The sequence below is a fragment of the Crinia signifera genome, chromosome 1 (assembly GCF_055691185.1).
Source record: "Crinia signifera chromosome 1, ASM5569118v1, whole genome shotgun sequence".
NCBI lineage: Eukaryota > Metazoa > Chordata > Amphibia > Anura > Myobatrachidae > Crinia > Crinia signifera.
In genome coordinates this window covers 278,986,592-279,010,699 of record NC_139217.1, presented here as the reverse complement: position 1 = coordinate 279,010,699, position 24,108 = coordinate 278,986,592, and the positions used below count along the sequence as shown (strand labels likewise).

The 24,108-nt window shown below is 41.9% G+C and overlaps 1 protein-coding gene across 3 annotated transcripts in view; it reads right to left on the bottom strand.

Annotated features, from left to right (window-relative positions):
* The window catches only part of ADAMTSL1 (ADAMTS like 1), an 852,460-nt gene that overhangs the window by 22,655 nt on the left and 805,697 nt on the right, over nt 1-24,108 (bottom strand). For all 3 annotated transcript variants that reach the window (XM_083184471.1, XM_083184462.1, XM_083184453.1), the window contains 2 exons: nt 22,696-22,875; nt 21,419-21,553 (listed from right to left, as the gene is read on the bottom strand). In XM_083184471.1, the coding sequence (XP_083040597.1) occupies nt 21,419-21,553; nt 22,696-22,875 (315 nt within the window). The remainder of the gene's footprint in view (nt 1-21,418; nt 21,554-22,695; nt 22,876-24,108) is intronic.

Below are 24,108 nucleotides of genomic sequence, written 5' to 3'. Positions count from 1 at the left end.
GCTTACAGACCTCACCAATAACAATGTATGCAAATGTGGTTCCTAATGAATAACTAAAAAGTATTTGTTAATGATATCTTTGTGTATTACTTCTGTTTTTATCAGCAATCTGTTTTTGTCAAATGTGTGCTTCATAAAAAGGCTACGCAAATTATTCTAGTATGAAAAGTGAGATGAACAGAAGATGAAGGACATCCACCCTAATAAGTGTTCCCTCATTGAAGCACCATTCACCTAATACAGTATATGTACCCTGAATGTACTGTCCATTTTTAATTCTATAGTTCAGCTTGGTATATCTCATGCAGTTACCAATATTTAGGCTCACCGTGCTCTTGAAAGTGATGTTTTATCTCCTTTTAACTAAACAAAACTTCTAAACAATCTTAGAAATTTGAACTTTTTCAAGTTTTTTTTTTATGTGACCATAATTTAAAAAAAGTGAACCTGTTACACTTTCAGTGGTCATGAAGTACATGCAAGGTATTCCCAATAGAAGTGCCATCACTGTTTAAACAGAGTTTAAACAAGTTTTAAATTAATTCAGTGAATTCAATCCATGCTAGTTTAATAGCAATGAACTTGCTCGAAGCACACTTTTGCTTTGGAGCTTGTTTCTTTGTAGGTCACTCTAACTTAAAAGTCAACAAGCCATATAGGTTCAGAAAACATGGTAATTGTATGACATACACATTTTGTCAGAAGAAGAACATGCTTCGCAAACATAGAATATATTTTGTACACATAGAATTTGTTTAATGTACATAGAAGATGTGATGCAGCTTGTGCTTGTGTCACGTTTGAGGAGTAAGTTTAATGACATTAATGGGGATATGTAACAAACCTTGGAGGGAGCTATAGCACCTAACTGCAATGTTACATACTGTTTCCAAAATGCTACTTAGGAGCTAATTGGTCAGTACTTTATCTTCCAAGTTTGATGCCCCTCACCCTAAATATGGGTCTAGCACAGGGGTCCTTAAACAATTTTGCTCTGGGTCCCCATCAGTCAATAAGAATAATTCCAGGACCCCAGCAAGTTACTGCAGAAGGTCATCACATCACATGTGTAGTCAGCAGACAGTACATGCATGGCAGCATTGTGGAGGCACAAAATGGTGGGGGGAACACAGCCCAGGGTGTGTGTGTGTGTGTCTGCTGATGCTACAGCACGGGGGGTGCTGATGCTACAGCCCGGGGGTGGCAGAGGTGGTATATCAACTGACCGGGGGGAGGGGAAGACTACTTACCTAGCTCATCAGGTTAGCCCACCACGCCGTCCGGTGACATAATCCGAGAGCGACCAGCGGCCGCAGCCTGGTCGCAGCATACAGTGCAGCATAGCCCAAAACAAATATGGTCGCCGCATATGTGCATATAATATATGCATATATGCGGCAGCCATATTTGTTTTGGGCTTTTCAGCCGTTTGTGACCAGGCTGCGGCGCTTGCATATATAGGATGACCCAAGCTCCGGAAGAACGGTCGGCGGCCCTGCCAGAGGGAAATCTGGACCGGCCCACCGGGAAATGGCCCGGTTTCCCAGTGGGCCAACCAGCCTCTGGGGAGGAGTCTAAAATATCAGACAATTAAACAGATTTTTCAGACTCTTTGAATCACTGACTGAGATTGGAAATTTCATATGCCTGATGGTCAGCAACATGAAGTCGTGACCCCATGCTGAAAAAGTCAGGACCCACAGTTTGGGAATCGCTGGCCTAGCATGTTCAAGGCATGTGTTCAACTTTGGAACTGGCTCCAGATCATATTTGGGACATTTGTTAAACTAGCATGGTTACATTGTGTTTTGCATAAAATCATCTGTATTGGGGATTAAGATATTTGAGTATATCTAGTGTCTATAACAAGCTTCAAAATATGAAGCTTTCAATAATCAATATCATATTTGTTTTAAAATAATACCATTTTTTTTCCTTTCACGTATTGTAATTAAAATATCATTTTATATTATTATACAGATCATTGCATCAAAAAAGTAATTCCCTTTTGGCTTCATAAATAAAACCACCAACAAGGTGATTATAACAAGGAAGTGGAAATAAGGCGTAAAGGACAGTAGCTTTAGTGATCCTATCCAGACAGGCAGACACTCTTGCATGTCTATAATTATTTGGGATAAGACAATGAGAGTTCACAGGTATCACTTAGATGCTTGGGCCAGCACTGAAATAGTACTGTACATGGCAGTTGTGAATATTGTGGATTTCAATGTTTTCTTATACAGTATATGTTTTATTTATCTGCAGATCTAAATAACACCTAAATAAGCATTGCCATTGCCAACACAATTGCCATATACATAATGCCTTTCACAGAAATTATGTCTATAGCGGATAACACCTTTCCCCAAAATGTTCTTTTGGTACTGTTTTACTATGCAAAAACACATCATTTAAGATGAAAGCAGTAATAACAATACAGCAAATATGCCAAGAACAATGGCCCTTATTCAGATCTGACTGCAGTACAAATTTTTTGGAAAATGGGCAAAACCATGTGCACTGCAGGTGGGGAAGATGTAACATGTGCAGAGAGAGTTACATTTGTTTGGGGTGTGTTGAAACTGAAATCTAAATTGCCGTGTAAAAACAAAAGCAGCCAGTATTTACCCTGCACAGAAACAAAATAACTCACACAAATCTAACTCTCTCTGCACATGTTACATCTGCCCCACCTGCAGTGCACATGGTTTTGCCCATTTTCCAAACAAATGTGTACTGTGATCAGATCAGAATAAAGGCCATAGAGAGAATAGTTAATTGAATATAATATTCTTGGAATAAGCATACTTTTATTATACAGTACAAAGCACCCAAGCCATTCTATGGTAATTTATGTATATATATATATATTTAACACATGTCCCTAAAATTACCATTTAACTGGCACTGTAGGTGGAGCCAAGTTTCAGCCCAGCAAACCACTGGTTCCCACCTGAAGAACTGTTGTCATTAAGGTGCATAAGTAGCTGCCAGCTGGGTAAACATATCAGAAAGTTGTGATGATTTTGCTAGGTTGAGCATATACTAGCTAAGCCTGCTCAAAGCAAAAGCTTCGAAAATTAGTCGGCTACCTTGTGATTGCCTCTGTGTTTCTGTATGTGTTATAGAGAAAGATATGTAGTTTCACTCGCTGCGAGCAGATGGCAGGGTTTCGGTTACACACGGACACTAGACATATACTGTATGTATGTATGTATGTATGTATGTACTGTATGTATGTATGTATCTATCTATCTATCTATATATGAATGATACTGACTCCAAAGGCCAAAGGTCATGGTTGGGTGGGTTCTGCACATGGAAATGCCTCTTTGACCAAAAAGTACATTTCAAACATAAAACTAGGAAAATAGTGTAGATTTAAGGCACTATTGTGTTATATACATTATTACTTCATAAGTGATAAGTAATGCGTCTTTACACTGACTTCACTTATGACCTCTGACTCAGCTTCTGCCCAATACTGTTTCTCCTCCATCCTGCCAGCGAACATACATGTATGCCCCTTTGTACCTCCCAACAGTGAGAGCTCCATGAGAAACCATATACACTGGGCCAATACTGTATACTGTATCATAAACCCTGCTGACAGCACTGATTACAGCTCTATAGAGTGAGGGTATACCCGGTGCACCACAACGCCCAATATAACCTGGCAAATGCTCCTGACTGCAACTGGAGAATTATTTTATCCTGTCCTTGCTAATAACCCTGTGTTTACCTGTTCCTGTTTATACCTGGTTAACAAACTGTCACCTGGTTAAGTCATCTATTGTGTAGACAAGTTGCAATGAATAATGCTACTCAGTCATATATCCATAAAGCTGCAGATGAAAATCAGGGTAACGCTGCACGGTGTATTGCATTGTATTTTATCTCACTTCTATATTCCTATTAAAGTGGAGGACAAAATAGCACATGCCTGGTGCAACATGTGCTCAGTTATTCTTTTCTCTTCAGTAAAACTATATGGTAAAGACCACCACCTGGGGACATACTGGAGGGGCAGTGCCTGCATAACATATGCTATGGAAGGTAATGGTCACCAGCTAATGAATGAATCGTAATCCTAGCTCCTCTGAGATACCGGCTCAGCTAATGTCAGGGTGTAGCTGACAGATGTACGCAATTATCCATATTTTTAGATTTGTTGAAACTGAGAAAAAATGTTAACTTGTCATTAGAGCAATACAGAATTATAGATGACCTGAAAGCTTGTTTAGAAGAATAAATTGTTGCTCCAGGCTTGGCTAAACCATAACATATTACCTGGGCAACGGAACATTATCTAGGGGGAGGATGGTAATTACTGGGTGTCTTACAGACGGAATAGTGTAATATGCTTAGAATATATATTTTTTTATTATCAGACATTGATCTTGGTTTATGTTTCTGGTTTGGAAGTGATGCAGTATGTTTTTTATAATCATTATATTATGCTGTGATAAAAATAAGAAGTGTAAAGGGTCGAATGATGAGATATATACCAAAAATAAAAATGATTATGCTCATACACCTAAAATAAAGCTAATTTTTTTTATAAAATGCAATGTACATGTTATATATATATATATATATATATATATATATTTTATTAGCATACCTCCCAACTTTCATGTTGCCACAGGAGGGTCAGTCTCATGCGCGCCGAAGGAGCTTGCAAATTTTGGGGGATGTGGCCTAGCAAAAGGGGGCATGGTCTATACGCATGGCTCTCCCACGAGGCCACGCCCCAATTTTCGCCGCTGTGGGGCATGAATAGACGCTGTGAGCATGTGCACAGTGTCTATACACGGGCAACAGTGGGAACTCCCATGTGCCCCCCCACCGCGGGACACTGCCGGCCCCAGACGGGATGCAGGAACGTCCCCCAAAATGCGGTAAATGTGACAGTTGGGAGGTATATAATAATTAGTATATCTATGCAGTTACTATAATTTTGATGTCTATGGTGACTGGAATAAGAAGTTCTCAGCATTCTGTACTGTCTGAGACTATGTAGTAGCTGTTACACTGTTACATAGTCTTATGTGCCATGGTGCAGATGCTTGGTGGTAGTATAACAGGACATGGTGGAGAGTCTGGAAAATGTGTATTGAAAGAGATACAGGCAAGTCTTGTGGGGAAAACGCCAGCAGTCTGCAAGATCTTTGACCTGGCAGAATAATGACATCACAGCAGCACAATGACACAAGGCATACAGCCAAAGCCAGGTCGGAATGGAAGGACCGAGCAAAGACCAGATCTTAAACCCATTGACAATGAAATCATTTAAAAATGGCTTTTCTCCTATGTAAGAACTAGAACAATTTCTCATGAAGAATAGGCAGAAACTGTGTCCAGATGTGCATAGCTGGTAAAGATTTACCCAAATAGCCGCACAGCTGTAATCACAACTACAGGTGTTTCTAATGAGTCCTGCTTTTATGCTCACTTTGTAGTATGCTGTAAGGAAGGCATTGTGCCCCTATACATCGTTACAGTTATATTGTCCTACCAGTTTCCTTGCATGCAATATACACTGCTAGGATGGCTCCCTATAGTGACCATTGCCATCTTCAGGGAGGTGAGCTGGGAAGCCCGTGCTTTAATCAATATTTTTCAAGGTTGCGGAAGCTGGTTTTCTTGATAGGGAGGCAATGAAACAGTTAATACAGTCCAGCATTAATCCAGGATCCCTGCTAAGGAGATAGTTTTGTACCGAGAAGATGCACAACATGTGGTTCTCAGTAAAATTGCTCTATACACAAAGTGCATGATAATCCACTTGACCTGTGTGCTCTGGGATATACATGTCAGCATCCTGATGAGTCTCATATGCATTACTCATCCGCAAAACACTGTCAGTCCAATGGCTTGTTCAACTATACAAAACAGATCCAGCTAAATAGAGAGGCACACATGGGTTACAGGATGTACCTTGACACATAGGGGTCATCTGTGTAATAATCAATAGCGCAGAGAATGCCTTCTTCTCATGGGGCTCAGATTACCAGCCACAAGCTGCTTCTTTCATTGTACTTACCAAAAATAGTAAACACTACATAATATAGGGTCAATAATATAACGGCAATAATACTTATTAGCAGATGTCCCTATATGAAACACTTATGATACTGTACGTATTATTTTTTACTGTCTTATTAAATGCCATTGCCGAAATTTGGGAGCTTAACTCATTTTAAGCACTGCGGGTCTGGTAATATGACTTTGTCTTGTTTATCGACCCTCTACCTAATAAAATAGGATTTTCCTAAAATCGTATTGGCTGCTGTGTTATGAATGGCTAAGGTACACCTAGGAACACAGTTACTGTTTCTTCATTTATCCAGATGACTTCATCGTGTTGTATGAGTGAAACACAATATACAATGCACAGTTCTTCTGCTGCAGTCTTATGACCAGCAGTCTCACGTGTGTATGTACACAGAGCAGCAGTCAGGTCATATTATCCTATCAGAATGCAATCTATGAGTTATATTATTCCTGTGGAAGCAGGAACCTCCCCTACAAAGTCAACTAAGGATATTAAACACATAATATAAACTATTAATATAAACTAGTAAAATGAACTATGCTGTTTCCAATTGGAAGGCATCAGAATTTAGTGGCGATTATTTACAACTTCAATGTTATGCTTATTGTCATCATCAATTTAAAAGACAGTATAGGTGATATTTAAAAATCCCAAATATATATATATAGATAGATATAGATAGAGAGAGAGAGAGAGAAAACTAACAATAATAAACTCTGCAGAAAAGTGGGGTCCCTTGCTGTGGGGTGCAGGCTTAGGGGTTGACTTGCTAAGATGGGAGTTCTATTGAAGATGGGATGTCCCTAGTAACATCCAATCAGAATCTACTTATCATTTATTTAGCTCCTTCTAGAACAGGGGTGTCAAACTCAAATTCATCGGGGGCCGCATCAGCAGTTTGGTCACCCTCAAAGGGCCAGTACCCCAAAAAGTACAAATGACAGAAAACTTGTACACGGTGTACTTTAAAGCAGTATGAAACAGGACATGCATATAACAATAATGCGATAACAAAAATGGTGGGCCATCAAACACAGAGCTATGCTGCAGAAATTTAATTCCACATCCAGTACTAATTATATTGAGGTGCAGGGTTCAGTGGTAGACAGGGACAGAAGGTACAGAGCTGCCTTAGGGATGCTAGAGGAGGTGACACCATTTTGGGAAAGACATTTTAATGTGGGCTAGCAAGATAGACACGCAGTGACTAGAGGAGAGCATGGCCTGGTGTGTAAATGTCACCCTCAGTGACAGAGATCCCCACGTACAGCGACCAGCCCGAGCTATACACTACTAACCTATTTCAGTCAGCCGCCTCGCACACACGGTTACCGCTACTACCAGCAGTCCAGCACAGATCGCCAGCTGCGTGACGTCCCAGTCCCAGCAACCAACCCCGCAGCTCTGGCGAGCGAGCGAGTGCGCGCGGGGTGGGTGAGAGGAGGTGGCCTAGGCAGGAGCTGGGACACACTGCCCCTGCGTGCTATCTCCTCGAGCAGGCCACATGACGAGGTCTGGCGGGCCGGATTTGGCCCGCGGGCCTTGTGTTTGACACCCGTGTTCTAGAAGATAATAGAATATGATTGGTTGCCCATAGCAACATCCCATCTTCAATAGAACTACCAACTACCAACTAAGAGAATAAACCCCAAGATGCAATGACCAATACATTACCTAAATTACTAATTATTAATGTTAATGTGAGTGCTGAGCTCCTGTGATTTCTCTTTAAACAATGTGATCACAAACCATGTTGCACCCCAAATCTAGGAATGCCCGAATTACATGGATTAGTGCTGTGTGGGTGTAAAAAATAATATATATATGCATTATTCTAGTTCACTCTTTCTGACAAAATCCTTCATAGATGGACAAAACCATGTGCACTGCAGGGGGGCAGATGTAAAATGTGCAGAGAGAATTAGATTTGGGCGAGTTATTTTGTTTCTGTGCAGGGTAAATACTGGCTGCTTTATTTTTACACTGCAATGTAGATCTCACTTTGAAGTAAAACCCCACCCAAATCTAATTCTCTCTACACAAGTAACATCTGCCCCCTGCAGTGCACATGGTTTTGTCCATCTTAGAAGAACTTTGTCAGAAAGAGTAAACTAGAATAAGGCCCAGAGTCTATGGTGGATCCACAATTCTGCATCCTCTGATGATGAAGGAGAAAAGAAGAAGAAAAGGGTTTGTATTGGATGCACTCCAATACAAACCCTTTTCTTCTTCTTTTCTCCTTCATTCATAAACGTTTGAGATAGCACCCCCACTGGTGCAAATAAACACACAGTGGACCTCTGCCCATTAATAAAAGGGCATTAATCTAATTATGTGTGCAGAACTCTATCCCTCCTCTGATGATGAGGCGGGTAGAACAAGGCAAGGGTGTAGCTATGGGGCCCAGAGCTAAGAGGGCACCCAGAGCACCTTCCCTGTCAAAGTAACATAACTTCATTTACATTATTTCACCAATGAATTGGGGGAGCTGTAATGTGGCATCAAATTTACTGAGTATTCTGTATGTAAATTGTGGGTCCTATGTTGCATAATGTTTACAGGCAGCACTACAATGTGACATTGTGAAATAGGGCACTACTATAGGGCATAAGGCACAGCCATGGTCCAGAAAATGAGCCAGGGGACTATTATGGATGGTGTAATGGTTAGCATTGCTGCCTGATAGCCCTGAAGTTATGGGTTTATTCCCACCATGCTCCTAACTGTGCAGTGTTTGTGTATTTTCCCTGCACTTTAGTGAGTTTGCTCAGGAAACTCCGGTTTCATTTGCACTCCAAAAATATACTTGTATGCTAGTTGGCTCCCAACAAAAAATGTGTCTAGAAGCTTTTGGCTCCACAAAGTTCTATGAGGACCCACAAATGTCGCTATAGGGCCAAAAATGTCTCTGGAATGGGGCAAGTACACTTACGGTATAAGCTTGGTAAAGTGTATAAGTGTGAAAATAAGATTTAAAATAAGATATGTAAATGAGACACAAGGTGTGTACTGTACAAAGTGCATATGAACTTATATTTACACATCTATCACAACCAAATCAGTGGTAATAAATATAGGAAATACCATTTTTTAGAAGCCTTTTGAGCAAAGCAATAAAAACATGAAACTGTATGGTAACGACACATGACATATTGGGGGAAATTTACTAAGATGTGTATTCTACTTCACATGTGATGTTTCTATGGGCAACCAATCAGCATCTACTTCTTATTTATTTAGCACCCTCTAGAAGATAGTAGACAGGATCTGACTGGTTGCCCATAGCTACATCACATGTGAAGTAGAATACACATCTTAGTACATTTCCCTCATAGAGTCCATATGTCAGCTCACTCTCTGTCATGTAAAACAGGCTTGTACCTATAAGATACTGCTGTGCAAATGTGCTTTTAGTTTGGTTGTAACGGAGACCCGACGATAAGAATGGGCACAGTATAGGTCTGACCGCTTGTAGTTAGGTCTAAGCTGATTAGCAGATGTAATGCCAGAACTTAGTACCAGACTTTGCAGGTTTAACATATTTACATCATAGGACCTGGAGTCATGCAAGATTCAGTTCTTTCTCAATATCACTGCAGGCTCATTAGATGCTTGTAAGTTGTAATAACACAGATGAGGCAGGTTCAGTAGTTTTCAGTGCAGGAAATTGTGATTTTTTTTTTATGATCAAATGTTTGAACTTAGGTGGTCAATCCAATTAGCCATGATGATCTCATTGGTGCGAGTCATCGCGGCGGTGGTCACACTTTACAGCAGTCTGAGGTCACACAACAGTGTTTGCTTCCCCATTCTGATCAATTTTATTCAAATTAGTCAGACTAATCTCAGCCCTTGAAGGGTGCAAGTTCGGATTCCTTTGTGGGCATCAAAACGCACAACGCACCTTCACAAACAACAGAATTGACCCCCACGACTGTTTTAAGTAATACAAAAGTTTAGAAGAAGGCAGAAGAGATAAGTAAATATTTGGTTTGTATTTTGTTTTAGTAACAAAATGAACTTGAAATGCGTAAATGAAAAAGAAAGTTTTGTGTCCGTTTTACACTTGGGCAAACTCTGATTTCATCAAGCCCCATCCAGTTAAAATGCAGCGATTATTGGGTCTATGAAATGGAGGCAGGGCTAAAATGATGCAAGTAGTCATTTTAGCCTTGCACCCTTTTCGATTCCCCAAGATTGCCTGTGTTTGTGTACCCAACCTTCCCAAATCACTAGGATGTGGGGGATCTTCCGGCTCTTCTGGGGGTGCGGGGGGATCCCTGGAAAAACGGGAGTTGCCCGCTACTTCTGGGACAGTAGGAAAGTATGATTAAATTACTTATAGGGAGAGTAGTGCTTACAGCAACAGTAGGTGGCATTTGCCTTTAAAGTAGAATCACAAGATAATATGTGCTCTGTATAGTTCATTTTTAAAACACTACGGTGTAGGCCTGACTGTATTAGTTGGTATAGTAACTTTAAACTCTACAGAGCATTAGCGTTAATTTGCATTTGAAACTAGTCTTTAATAAATAGGGATTTCTGGCACTAGAAATGAACAGCACGCTTAATTAATATGGGTCAGAGGGTGAAATTCAATATGCTTTGCAGCAGCCAATGGAACTACGGTCATCCAGAAACACACATTCGCTTCCACAGGAATTTTTGGCTGAGTGTATGTTGGACCATTATGAATGACTTCTGTTAGTGTGTTGTGATTTTAAACAATAAACCTGAGCTAATTCAATATTTAACTGAGCTCTGCAAATAGCACATCGACAACTTAAAAATGATTCAATACCATTCAGCAGTTCTATTTTCCAGAGAGCTTTCTTTCCAAACACGTTTTTGAGGAAGAACTGAAATCATTTTGAGAAGCTAAGGTCATTCCTGTTATGTTTTTAATAATTTTTCCCACCAGATTTTTACTTAATAGAAAGCACAAATTCCTCGGAGATGAAAACCTTTTAAGATATCTGAATATGTATATGATGAACTAGAATTGGTTTTCAATCTGTATTATATTAATATTAAGAATAAATTAATACCTAACATAAGTCATAAGAGGATCTTTTCAAAGTCTTTTGTGTTTTTCATTTCTGGATGAGGAAGGCCCCGCAGTGTCCTGCCAGCTATCAGTCATTTTCTACTTTGCGAGCCAATAAATGTACCTTTTATTTGTTAAATAAGATGATTTATGTCCCAGCACTGAAAGAAACTTAAAAATAGGTTTTTAAAAATGCCTCAAGACAAAATGCTGTATTTGGTGCTATATACATACTCCGCTCAGGAGCTTACAATTAAAAGATGAAGTGTGGACTGTTGACCAGATGTGGGCCCAAAATGGTTTTCTGTGGCTGCAGACTACACAGAACTTCATTGTGTAAAACACAAAAAACTACTTATTGCTGCAGTGTATGCCCAACCGATCACCTACGGCAGGGTCACATGTAATCCATCACATGCAGTCTTTTACTTGTGACGGGTCGCATACGACCCCTGGTCCAAGCCCGATGTTGGACCTGCATGCCGGTTCGACCTCTGACAGGACCGATGCACACAGGACTGCGCATCAGACTTGAGGGGACATCACACTTGGAACTCCTCCAGTTGGTTATGGTATCAGGATCCCTCGATTTGTTATTTTAACCCCTGGATGCCTACATGGACCGAAGAGGACACGATCTACGCTGGAGGACCTGATGAGTATAATTTGCTTTCACAGATACCCATATGGATTCTATATGGAGAAGAGGATTGGCCTACGTTGGAACATATAGGTAAGTGTGTATGGTACTGTGTATGTGGCATTAGCCTGCTGACTGTTTGGGCTCGTTGCTGACTTTTAAAATACCCCTACTCTGTTTGTCCCCCATATTTTGGGAACCAGGATAGGCCCATGAGCCTGGTGCTGGTTATGGAAATATGGGGGGACCCAACACGCCCCTTCCCCCCTGTATTCCTACAACCGTGAGCCCGGGGCTGATTATAGCTCGGTTTAGGGGGGGTGGGGGTGGCCCATGCATTTAAAAATATATATTTATTTACTAGTCTTAAGACCCATTTGTTCTTTGTACATTTCCTCCTGTCACTTTGTCACTCCAAGGCTCAGGTCCATCTATTTTAATGTCAGGCAGTGGAAGAAGAGAGGCAATCCACAACCATCTAAGCCACCTTAGTAAGTTCACATTTGCTGTCAGAGTGCACTATGGGTGCTGAAGTTTGGACTGGCATGTTACTGCGTGACCTATGATGTCATGCTGCAGCATTTCCTTTATAGGATCTAAGCTGTTGGAAGAACAAGTTATCACTGCAGTTAACGCATACCTCTCAACTGTCCTGCTTTCTGCAAGAATGTCCCTTTTTTGGGGGGACGTTCCTGCATCCCGCCCAGGGCTGGCAGGGGGGGCAGTTGGGAGTCCCCCCTGTCACCTGATGAGCAGTGGTCTATAGCACACAGGGCGGGATGTATTAAAATACATCACCGCCCATCGCGGCCCCTCCGCCGCGATGCCGCCGCATATGTACTAACATATGCGGCTGGCATCGCGATGCGGTGACGGAGGCCCCCCGCTATACCTGGAATGTGGTGTGCTGGGGGTCTCCGTCACCTCTCTGCCCCCTTCTGCATCCCTCACGCCGGGGACAGCTAAGCAAGCTGTCCCCGGCGCCTCCTCCTCCCCCCTGCAGCCGGAAGGACGTCCGGCTGCGTCACTAGGGGGAGGAAGGTGTTATCTTCCGGGTCCAGGAGGACCTGGACCAGGTAAGAGAGGGAGGCGGAGAGGGGAGGCGGCGGGTTTTTCGGCGGAGGCGTCGGGCGGCGAAAAGAAGCCAATAGGCTTCTATAGGGTATCGCCACCCAAAGGTGGCGATACCCTACACTGCGGTGACGTGGCGGCCGGGTAATAGTACATAGGAAAATGCGGTAAAACGGGGGTTTTACAGCATTTTCCCTTTAGTACATCTCGCCCAGAGTGTCTATTCCCGCAGCCAGAGGGGCTGGGGGCATGGCTAGAAGCTCACAGAGCCTCTGGACCATGCCCCCACAGTGTCAAAACGGGGGTGGGGCCTTGCAAAATGACATGATTTGTGCGCCCCCTTTCTGAGAGGCCACTCCCCCAATTTTGGGTGCACAGCATGGCACGAGCACATGTCCTGCTCCACTGATTGAGAAAGTTCGAAGGTATGGTTAACTGACTGTACCAAATGGAAGGCTTATTTAGGCTAAAAATATGCATCCTGCCGATCCATTTCCAAGTCAGAAGCAGGTAAATCACTGGGGATGATATGCTGACATTCTAACATGCAGACATTTCATCACTGCCTTCATGATACATATTACATACCATACCACACCTAGCAGGAGAGATCAGTGATATCCACAGTATCACCACTGCACTACATAGCTCACATGCCTGGATTTTACAAATGTAAGGGACAATAACCATGTTCACATTTAGTGATTATAAATGGGTTCCTTTATCTTATTATTTAAATAACAGATTTATTACACAGGATTAAGGTTGTGAATGACTTGTATAAACTCTACAGATTATTCTCTCATGAGTTACTACATTAGTAATTGTGTTGGAAACACATGTGCAGGTTGCATGAGGAAAGCCAAATAAATTATTTTATGATCATACAATTTAACACAGACAAATGTACACAGCTCTAAGATAAACTGATGAATGCCTGTGAATACACATGTCTGCTGCATACTGTGTACAGAGAATCACCATAAAGCTTGTCATAAGATTTTAGTATTGCTAGGATTTAACTTCAACAGACGAGGTCATTTGTGATAATATCAATCAGTTTTATTGTTGGGGTAATACCATTTTATTTAGGCTTTAACAGAGAATTCTCATAAACCTCTAGCACAAGAAAATACATACAAGACCTTATTCAGATCTGATCGCAGTACAAATTTGTTCTCAAAATGGACAAAACCATATGCACTGCAGGCGGGGCAGATGTAACATGTATAGAGAGATTCGATTTGTGTGAGTTATTTTGTTTCTGTGCAGGGTAAATACTGGCTGCATCATTTTTACACTGAAATTTAGATTTCAGTTTCAACACACCCAACCCAAATTGAGCTCTGCACATGTTACATCTGCCCCACCTGCAGTGCACATGGTTTTGCCCTTTTTAAGAACAGATTTGTACTGCGATCAGATCTGAATACGCCACAGTAAGAATACAGTAAATGTTTGATTAATTTGTGCTATGTACAGCAGTCGTTTTCAACCTCAGTCCCCAAGTACCCCCAACAGTGCATCTTTTCCTGGTCACCCGGCAGGTGCACAGGTGCACTCATTATTCACTGAAACATTTTAAAAGATCACAGGTGGAGCTAATTATTTCAATTGTGATTCTGTGAGGAGACCTGGAAAACGTGAACTTTTGGGGGTACTTGAGGACCGAGGTTGCGAACCACTGATGTGGTACATTGGTGGGGACCTAGTTGTTCTGCAGCTTCATGCAGCAATACCAGCTCTGCCCTTCTCATACTGTAGAAGCAGTGGACACTGCATAAAGTGGAATATTGACCGTTCATTCAATAATAAATCTGCCATGAAGGTTCAAATTAAAGGACATTTACTAGGAGTTTGCTGTTCATATTGCTGCCCCATAACTTTGTAAAATAGCTATTTTAGTCCAACTTTAATTAGTAGATAAAATGGAATTCCAAAACTTATGACATACATTAGGAGGTTATTAATAGTGATCTGGGGCGAGATGTAATAGGGTTTGCGATTTTTAGGTGTCTAAAAAATAATCGCACCCAATCGCACATGTCACATTTGAATTTTTTTTCCTGAATTTCAAAAATGTAATAGGATGTGATTTTTTAGACAAAGTTAGAATTAGATTGCAATTTTTATTAATGGAAATAAGGGTACTTGTTTCCTAGCACGGCGCCAGCGATAAAAATTTTATCCATCGGGACCCCCTGAACCAAATCGCATGCGATGTGATCGACGCGATTCTTATATTGGAATCAATGTAAAATGGTCCCTGAGACCCGATTTTACATTGGCCCCAATGTTAAATGGCCCCCAGACCCCAATTTTTATTGTTTCCCAACCCTGATTGGTCAAATGCCCCCCCCCCCATTGTTAACGCCACCCCACGATCAACGCCAATCCGAAGCGTGGCGAGCGCGGCGAGCCCGCGAGGGGCGGCAGTACGCGTCCTCCGACCTTTTCATACCCCCACTATCCACAGCGGCGTGAAGTTGATTTTATATAGTGTGGTGAGCGCAGTGAGCCACCGAGCCCGAAGCGAGGGGACGCGCATTACTTCACAGGTATTACGCGTGCGCTCGCCATGCTTCGGGCTCGGTGGCTCTCTGCGCTCGCCACACTATATAAAATCAACTCCACGGCGACGTGGATAGTGGGGGTATGAAAAGGTCGGAGGACGCGTACCGCCGCCCCTCGCGGGCTCGCTGCACTCGCCACACTTCGGGTTGCCGTTCACCGTGGGGTGGCGTTAACAATGGGGGGGAGGGGGGGGGGCATTTGTCATGTAAAATACCCATAAGGTTGGGTATACGATGAAAAATCGGGTCCATTGGGCCATTTAACATTGTTCCCTATGTAAAATCGCGTCCATCGCATCGTATGCCTTAACTTAAGGCATGCGATGGACGCGATTTTGTAATTGTCGGGGAAAAGGCTAAAAGTCGCGTCCATCACATACCTTAACTTAAGGTATGCGATCACCTACGACGGGCGCCGTGCTAGGAAACAAGTACCGAAATGTGCTGTTTTTTTAGACAAGTACAGTTTTTAGTAAGGTGAATGTGTGATTTGTTAGTGATGGAGAGTGTGTGGATTTCTCTTAAAATAAAAAATATGGCAAATATGACATGCGATTTCGGACGTTTTTTACCTAAAAATTGCACATTAAAAAAATGCTCATTGCAAGGGGTTACATGCTCAATACCAGAGGTTTCCATGCTTATTGCCATGGGGTTTACATACTTGTTTCCAGGAGGATGATGGCTCACAGCACTCCAGGAATCGAGCACTTCTTATAGCGCTGTATGCGCTGCGCTCCCCTAAAAAGATGTTAGAAGTCCAGTATGATCTCTCTCCAACAAGGCAGCAGCCATTTTAGCAGATTCCATGCAGAAGGCTAGACCACATGGAATCTGCCACAACCCTATCCCTCTGCGGCACCTACTCACCCAACCGCCAACGCTACTGCATGACATGGGCACTTGTACTGACAGTCATACTAAAGACCATATTGAGCGACTTCAATTTGGAGCACTGCAAAATACATTTACCTTTTCAGAGCAACATATAAGAACTGTGAACTGTGCACAAAAGCTGTACATACTGTATGGAAAACTGGGGGAGTTAAGGTCCATACACACTTGGCGACTATGCCCAGCGTGTATGGACAGCGATGATGTCAATCACCGCTGCAGGGAAAGACGCTCAGTGCATACACACTAAGTGTCTTTCCCCCTGCCCGGCGCCGACGGAGTGGGAGAGGACGGCTTTGCATAGAGCAGAGCTATGCAAAGCCGTCCTCAACGCCGCTCATCTGCTGGTATTACCAGCAGATGAACGGCTTTCCCGGCGATGATGCGGGAGCGCGCAGCAACGCTTAACACTCATCGCCGGGGCATGACACACTGGACGGCTTTGAGCTGAAAGCCGCTCAAACCTGCTGTTTTGAGCGGCTTTCAGCTCAAAGTAGCCCAGTGTGTATGGGCCTTAGGGTGCTGTATGTCTTTGTGCAAAAAAAAGTATTTTGACCACCTGAAGTCCTCAGGAATTTTTTAGATGCTCTTTTAGAATCTCATATCCACAGTATCAAATCACCTCAGTCTATTAATGTATTAATGGCACCCATGGGCTGATATTAATATCTTAAATTCTGACACGCTGATACCATACACACACACACACCTCTTTATCGTGTTGCTGTTTCATATATCTTATAATAATTGTCTAATAACAAACACTGGGTACGCTTCACCCCTGAGGATCTTACTGCCCTCTCTGGTGCTCCCTGCTCTGCTGAAAAAATAAAAGCACCATCCTATTCTGAAGAGCACATGGATTATTCATTTTTTTCATATACAAAATGTAATTTAACAAAAAAAAGATTAAATGTACACCAATGGAAATCATGTAAATATAATATGGGTTTGATTTAAGAAAAATGTGCAGAAAATTGACCAAACAGATACTACAGTATGACATGATATCTCAATAGCATATGTGTTTTCTGCAACATGGAAAAACAAAGACCATTCCTACAAAGCGATACAGATGTGCCATCTCTAACACTGTTCCTCACCTCTATAGGGGGAATTCAATTGATTTAGAGTGCAGAGTCACCAGCACTGCCGTTACTGTTATGTCTGTGAGACCAGAGCGGCCCTAGCCTAAATGACGCCCTAGGCAAGATTTTGACTGTTGCCCCCTAGCACCGCCACTAGTTCCGTCTCTGACCCTGCTCCCCTTTCCCAGCACCATCAACCCTCATCATAGCAGTCATCATTTTGGTGTCCCTACCTGCAATATTTTAAATAGAACCAGCGCACCCATTCGGTGCCTTTTTAGCTGAAAATTCATCTTATTTGCAATGTTATGACCAGCACACACAAGGAGCTTCTGATGAGTTAAATGATATGCAGCATGCCTATATTCTGTGTGCGACTGTGGTTGTACCTGCATACGGAATTTACAGTAATTTCCATGAATACACTATTTCATATGCAGATACAGCCTCACTCACACACAGAATATAGGCATGCTGCATATCATTTTAATCAGCAGAAGCTGCTGATGCCCCTAGGCATTCCAAATGCCCTAGGCAATTGCCTAGTTGGCCTATGCCTAAGGCCGGCTCTGTGTGAGACATCACCACTACTGGGACAATGTGATAATACAGACGGTACAAGGGCCAGATTCTGGTTCCATTGATCCCCCGCGTGTTCGCACGGGGGACCAATTGTAAGTCTCTGCTCTGGGTGGCACTCACACACGGGGGAGGGGGGGGGTGCTGTGGCGGTGATGGGAAGGTTGTCCCCATATGACATCAGTCGCCCACCCTGTCTTCATCCTGCTGCCTGCAAATATAATTCAGTCTCCATATATATATTTGTGAGGGCAGGTGAAATAATTTGCCGACCATTGAATGATTTCTCCTGCTGTGGACACAGTCGAGGAACACATCAGAACACATCCCCTCGCACAGTTGCGCAGTTGCGAGGGGACATGGTGGCAGGGGGGGGGGGCGGGGTTTTGAGGCTGATGCGACAGGGCGGCGCCACAATTGCTCGGTGAGCTGTGAGCTTCTCAGCTCAGTCTAGGTTTGCATGAAAGCATTAGTAAAGTTCAGCTTAGTTAGCACTAAGAAGTTCTGTTTTCTGCAGATAGTGGACAATGGACAATTGGTGTTTCTTATGTGTGATTGTCACAGTTCCACTTCCTAGCAGGATGCTGTCTCTAGGTCTACAAGCATTAGGTCGAACCACTATAGGTCAACAGTCATTAGGTCGACACAAGCATTAGGTCAACATGGAAAATGTTGACATGAAAAAGGTCGACATGAGTGTTTTTTTCTTCAAAAAATGTTCACGATCCAAGTGGGCATAGAGGCACCTTGCCCATAGCATGGGGAGTGAAGCGGTACACTTATACGGTGTCCATGTCAGCTTAAGTCAACATAGACACAAAACACATGAAGAACTCATGTTGACCTTTTTCATGTTGACCTAATGCTTATGTTGACCTAATGAACATGACTTTTAACCCTATGACCCATACCCTTCCCAGCAAGTATACAAAAAAGGCCATTTCTTCTGCATGTTGGTTACAGACATAGTACTAGATCTCATACTAGAGACAGATATGTTCATTTAAATAGGCTTTTTACTACTGAAAATTCCAGCTTTTACTTGGCATCTGAATTCCGGGTCATTTAGCCGGTTCCAGTCTGACCCCCTGTTCACACTGCAATGCAAATTATCAGGCCAAGCCTTTCTACCCGGTAATTTGCCTTTCAACATGGGACCTTTTCTTGTGTGAAAGGGTAAACCCGTGTCGCCATTCTCGTGTCATCGTCCCGAACCTGGAAAATGTCAACCCGTGTTGACCCTTTCACACTAGAAAATGTCCCATGTTTAGAGGCAAATTACTTGGTAGAAAGGCTTGGCCTGATAATTTGCTCTATAGTGTGACTAAGGTACAATTTTACTTTTGGAGAGTTTCCAAATGCCTATCAGTCTCTACCACTTTTGGTATATACCTGTATAAATATATATACATATACACACATGTACATACCAAAAGTGGCAAGTGAGTATATAGGACAGTTGATAAAATAGAGGGTGGTATTATTAATCCTTGTTTTACGCTTTGAGAATATTATGATGTGCAATCCATATACCATTGCCAGCCTTACACATAATAATAATATTCTCAAATCATAAAAGCAGGATTGTGTGGTGTAATCTCATAACAGAATCAATTGTAATTCTAACTTCATTCCCTGTTCTTGGAACTTATTACACCTTTAAGACGTAAATGGAAAAACTTAGATAAAGTAGAATCTCACTATGATTTATAGAACGTTTGCTAAAATAACAAACGTTAAGGAGTGTCCCACTGGCATGTTCAGTGCAAGAGAGGTGCAAACCGATATGAGACGCTGAGCCACATGCTACAAAAACCATGAGAAACTGACACAGATGTCAGCATCTTGGAAAAATAATAATAAAACAAAAACACAATAAGCTAAAGAAAAACATAGAAAGATATGCTTTATTTTACATGCCAGCAGAATATGGCTTCATTCCATACAGCAATCTTTTTTTCCCTTACTTCTGTAGGCATTTATTTAGCTACAAAGACTCATGAAGACTTCTGACATTAACCACAAAAAGACAGGCATGTAGGCCCAAACAGGGCATGCCAGTAGAGATGAACCAGAAGCAAGTTTACAGTATAATGTCCGACTTCTAAGTTTAGGAGGACAATCTAAAGGTTCATGTGAATGGAGAAGACAGAAATTCAGGGGCAAATATAATAGGGCACAGGTTTTCAGACTCGGGGGGGGGGGGGGGGGTGGGTGCTCTAACATTCGCGCCCCCTTACCGCTGCCCATCGCCGGCTACCGCTCACATAATTATCGCATATGCAATAATTATGGCAAAGGACAGCTCTTGCGTTAAGAGCGGGGTGGCGGTGGGTCGTCCGGTGGGTCGTGCGGGGCGGCGGTGGGTCACGTTAGAAGCCCATAGGCTTCTATGGGGCATCTGCAAATTTTTCTGGCGATGCCCCCCGTTGTTTTACCGCATTTTTAGTTTAAAGAATCTCCCCCTTGGTCCTCAGTACCCCACACAGTGCATGTTTGGCAGGTCTCCTCACAGAATCACAAGTGAAATAATTAGCTCCAACTGTGGATCTTTTAAAATGTGTCAGGTCATTTTCCAAGTCACCTGCCGGGTAACCTGGAAAATGTGAACTGTGTGGGGGTTCCCAAGGACCGAGTTCGAGAACACCTGTAATAGGGCATGAGAATCAGAAAGTGAGAAATTTTGGGGGAGTTTTCCGATTTTTTTAAAGCTGCAATCATTTACACTGAAAAAAAAAAAAAAAGGTTGATTTTGCCATGTAATTGATTGCCGCTTTTAAAAAATGGGAAAAAAAATCGCTCTTTCTGATTCTCACACCCTATTACATTTGGCCCCAGGGCCATAAAACAGGACCCAATAAAGACATACTTTTTACATATAGAAGCCATGGGCAAAGACTAAGAACAGGTCACACGATGCAGAGTCAAGCAGGCAAAATTCAAAGTCACTGAGAAGTACAATACTGCCATTATATTCTCTAACATGTTAACTAAAGTAAGTACTACTATATAGTGGAAGCCTGCTATATATGCCTGGTTTATATTGATTGTTGAACATCATACTGTACGTGCAGTATACTAGGTGCACTTGAGGAATGTAGGCAGCAACTGAATACATGCCCTTTGCATTAGCCTCTACCAGAATGGCAGGAATTAGAAATGCTGATTACTTATCTAAACTTGGTCAAATCTATAAACACTGAAGAAAAATAGATCTCAAACTAAAAGGTTATACTCACTAATGATGCACTCACTCACATTTCGGTGAGGCTCAAATAAGTGTTATTGGAAATTGCTAAGGGACAATGATAATTTACTGGGAGACGTATGTTACATTTTTAAAAAGACAGCTTTTTGTTAGTATTCACATATGTTTATCCTCTCATAGTTGATAGAAACATACAGTAAGTGGAGTGATAAGGCAGAATTCCTGTGCAGTCATTTTATTTCTACAGTTTGACCTACCTATCAATGCCGATCCACCTTTGCTCACCATCAGTCTGTTGCCGATAAGAGATGCCAGCACAGATGGTATTCCTTGGCCAGCTTCAGCTATCAGCATTAACAATCGTTCTTCACCAAAGGTGACCAGAGAAGGTTCTAAAGAAGTTATATATATGTGTAAAACAACCCATCAGTTTATGATAACATAAAGATACCTACAGTGATACAATGAGAGTACATTTACTAAAGGTCAACGTTTATCGACTTAAGACTGATTTTAAAAATAAAACGTTCTTAATCGATGATGGATTTCCAAGGGTAAACCGCACATTTACTAACAGATTATCTTTTATATTCATTTTTAAATGTGTGTTCTAGCCATGAATGCCCAACTTTGTTCAAGATGATTTTAATTTATCCAAAATAGATCAAAAACAACATTTAGTAATACCCATAAGTGCCAATAGTGCCCTATACTAACATATAAATCCCAGGCCTCAAACTGCATGGTATGCAGTCATTAGATCCGCAGTGTCTAGGTCAACAGTCAAAAGGTCGACAACTATTGGTTGACAGTCAAAATGTGGGGGCGCAGTACACTTATACGTTGTCCATACCGACCTATGTTTACATAGACACTGAAAAACTCAGGTCAACCTTTTCCATGTCATCCTTTTCCATGTTGACATTGTGACCATGTCAACCTCTTGAATGTTGACCCTTTGATCATGTCGACCTTATGACTGTCAAACTTTTGACCCTGTCGGCCTTTTAACCATGTCTACCAATAGTGGTCAACCGTTTGACTGTAGAGCTAGTGAGATATTTTTATTTGTGATAAGCCCTGGCACCAATACAGAAGTAAGCAGGTCAGGTCTGTAGCAAACAATTCCAACCTGCAAGTTTAGTAATACAAAAATACTGTCAAGAGTGCATGAAGTTCAGTGCTGAAGTATTAGTAAACAGAAGCAGCGTGATAGTCAATAGGAACAGGTGGCACGCAGGAGAGGAGCAGAGAGTGGGCAGGAGGGAGGCTGGACAGGAAGGAGAGAGTGTAGACCAGACAGGATGGAGTGTGGATAGAGGTGAGGCTGGACCTGTAGGTGGCCGGAGGAGTGACAAAGGGCATCTAACCTCCTCTCAATAAAATGAGACGAGAAAACTGAGCTGCTTTCAGATGAAGCATGTCAACCAATCCATCTAATGCTTCACATTCCAACATTTCCTTTATCTGGTACCTTATTGGATGAAAAAGAATTAGGATAAATGTGTAAATCCTTATCATCATGTGCACATACCTATTACTTGCAGCTCTGTTGTTGATGACACCTCCCCATGTATATTGATGGCCTTGCAAGTATACAGTCCCTGGTCCGAATAAGTTACATTCCCGATGAACAGAGATGCATCACTATGGTGAGATACATGGTGCAATCTGCTTTTATTTCTGTACCAAGTCACATCTGCCTCAGGGAGACCTGTAGAAATATTGCATAATAATAGAGAGGACTTTAGTGAAAAATAAAACACATCTTTATGTTAAATTTTTATATTACAGTGGGCCCATCCCTTATATGCAATTCTGCACACTTGCCTACTCTCTCTGGATGTCTATGATATAGGAATTCCTGGGCGTTATCCTGGAATCCAGGACAGTAGGATACCCTTGGGGATCTGCTATCAATTGCATCATCATAGCTCCACCCACTCACTGCATGGGGCAGTACAGACAGTGCAATGGTTAGCATTAATGTTTCACAGCACTGAGGTCATAGGTCAATGTCCCACAATGCCTTGTGCTTGCATGGGTTTCTATTGTGTACCTCAGTTTCCTCCCACAATCCAAAAATATACTGGTATATATTTATTGGCTCGCACCTAAAAAAAAAAAAGAACCGCTTAGTCTGTAAGTGTCTACAGTACATGGGCAGACTAACTAAGCCAATTGGTTCTTAGCTCCTGTCAAATTCTAAGTTTATATGATGATTTCAGTGGAGGCATGAGCTATACCTGGAAGGGAAGTCCAAAAAGAAAGCAATTATGCAGTGGAGGACTTTATTTGTGGATTTTGTGGGAAATTAGCCTATTCAATCTCAAGGAATAATTATATAATAAATATACAAGGTTACTGATATATATTGGTCCAGCCCACAATATGGATGACTTGTGACAAGTAGACATTATTTGAAAAAAATAAAAAAACTAGTGTACATGAAATATAATTTGAAATATATATAACAATAAGCAAAAGTTATAGTATAACAAATAATTGTAAGTTATAGCCTTCAAGCATTTTATTACTAAAATCTATAAGATCTATACGTCTTACACAGATAGATTTGGCCATCGATTCAAATCTAGTTAACGATTTCCTCTGAACTCCTGCACAAACGATTTGGTGTCAAATGATGAACGATTGAGCAAACGTTTAAACATGAACGATTGATCTTTAATGATGGTGGAGGGAGAGGGAGCCAGTCAATTAGCCTTACCAAATCGTTCATTGTGCATACACATAAAACGATTGGTACACATCTCTAATAATTGGTCGCTGATCTTTCTGCATGCAGAAAAGATCATCAACCTCTACCAACGACCGGTGAGTATGTGCATCGTCCGATATATGGTTCATAGACACGGAACGATTTGAGCGATTGGTCGTTTCAATCGGTCGGGAACACCCAGATCTTTTGCCAAATCTATCCGTGTGT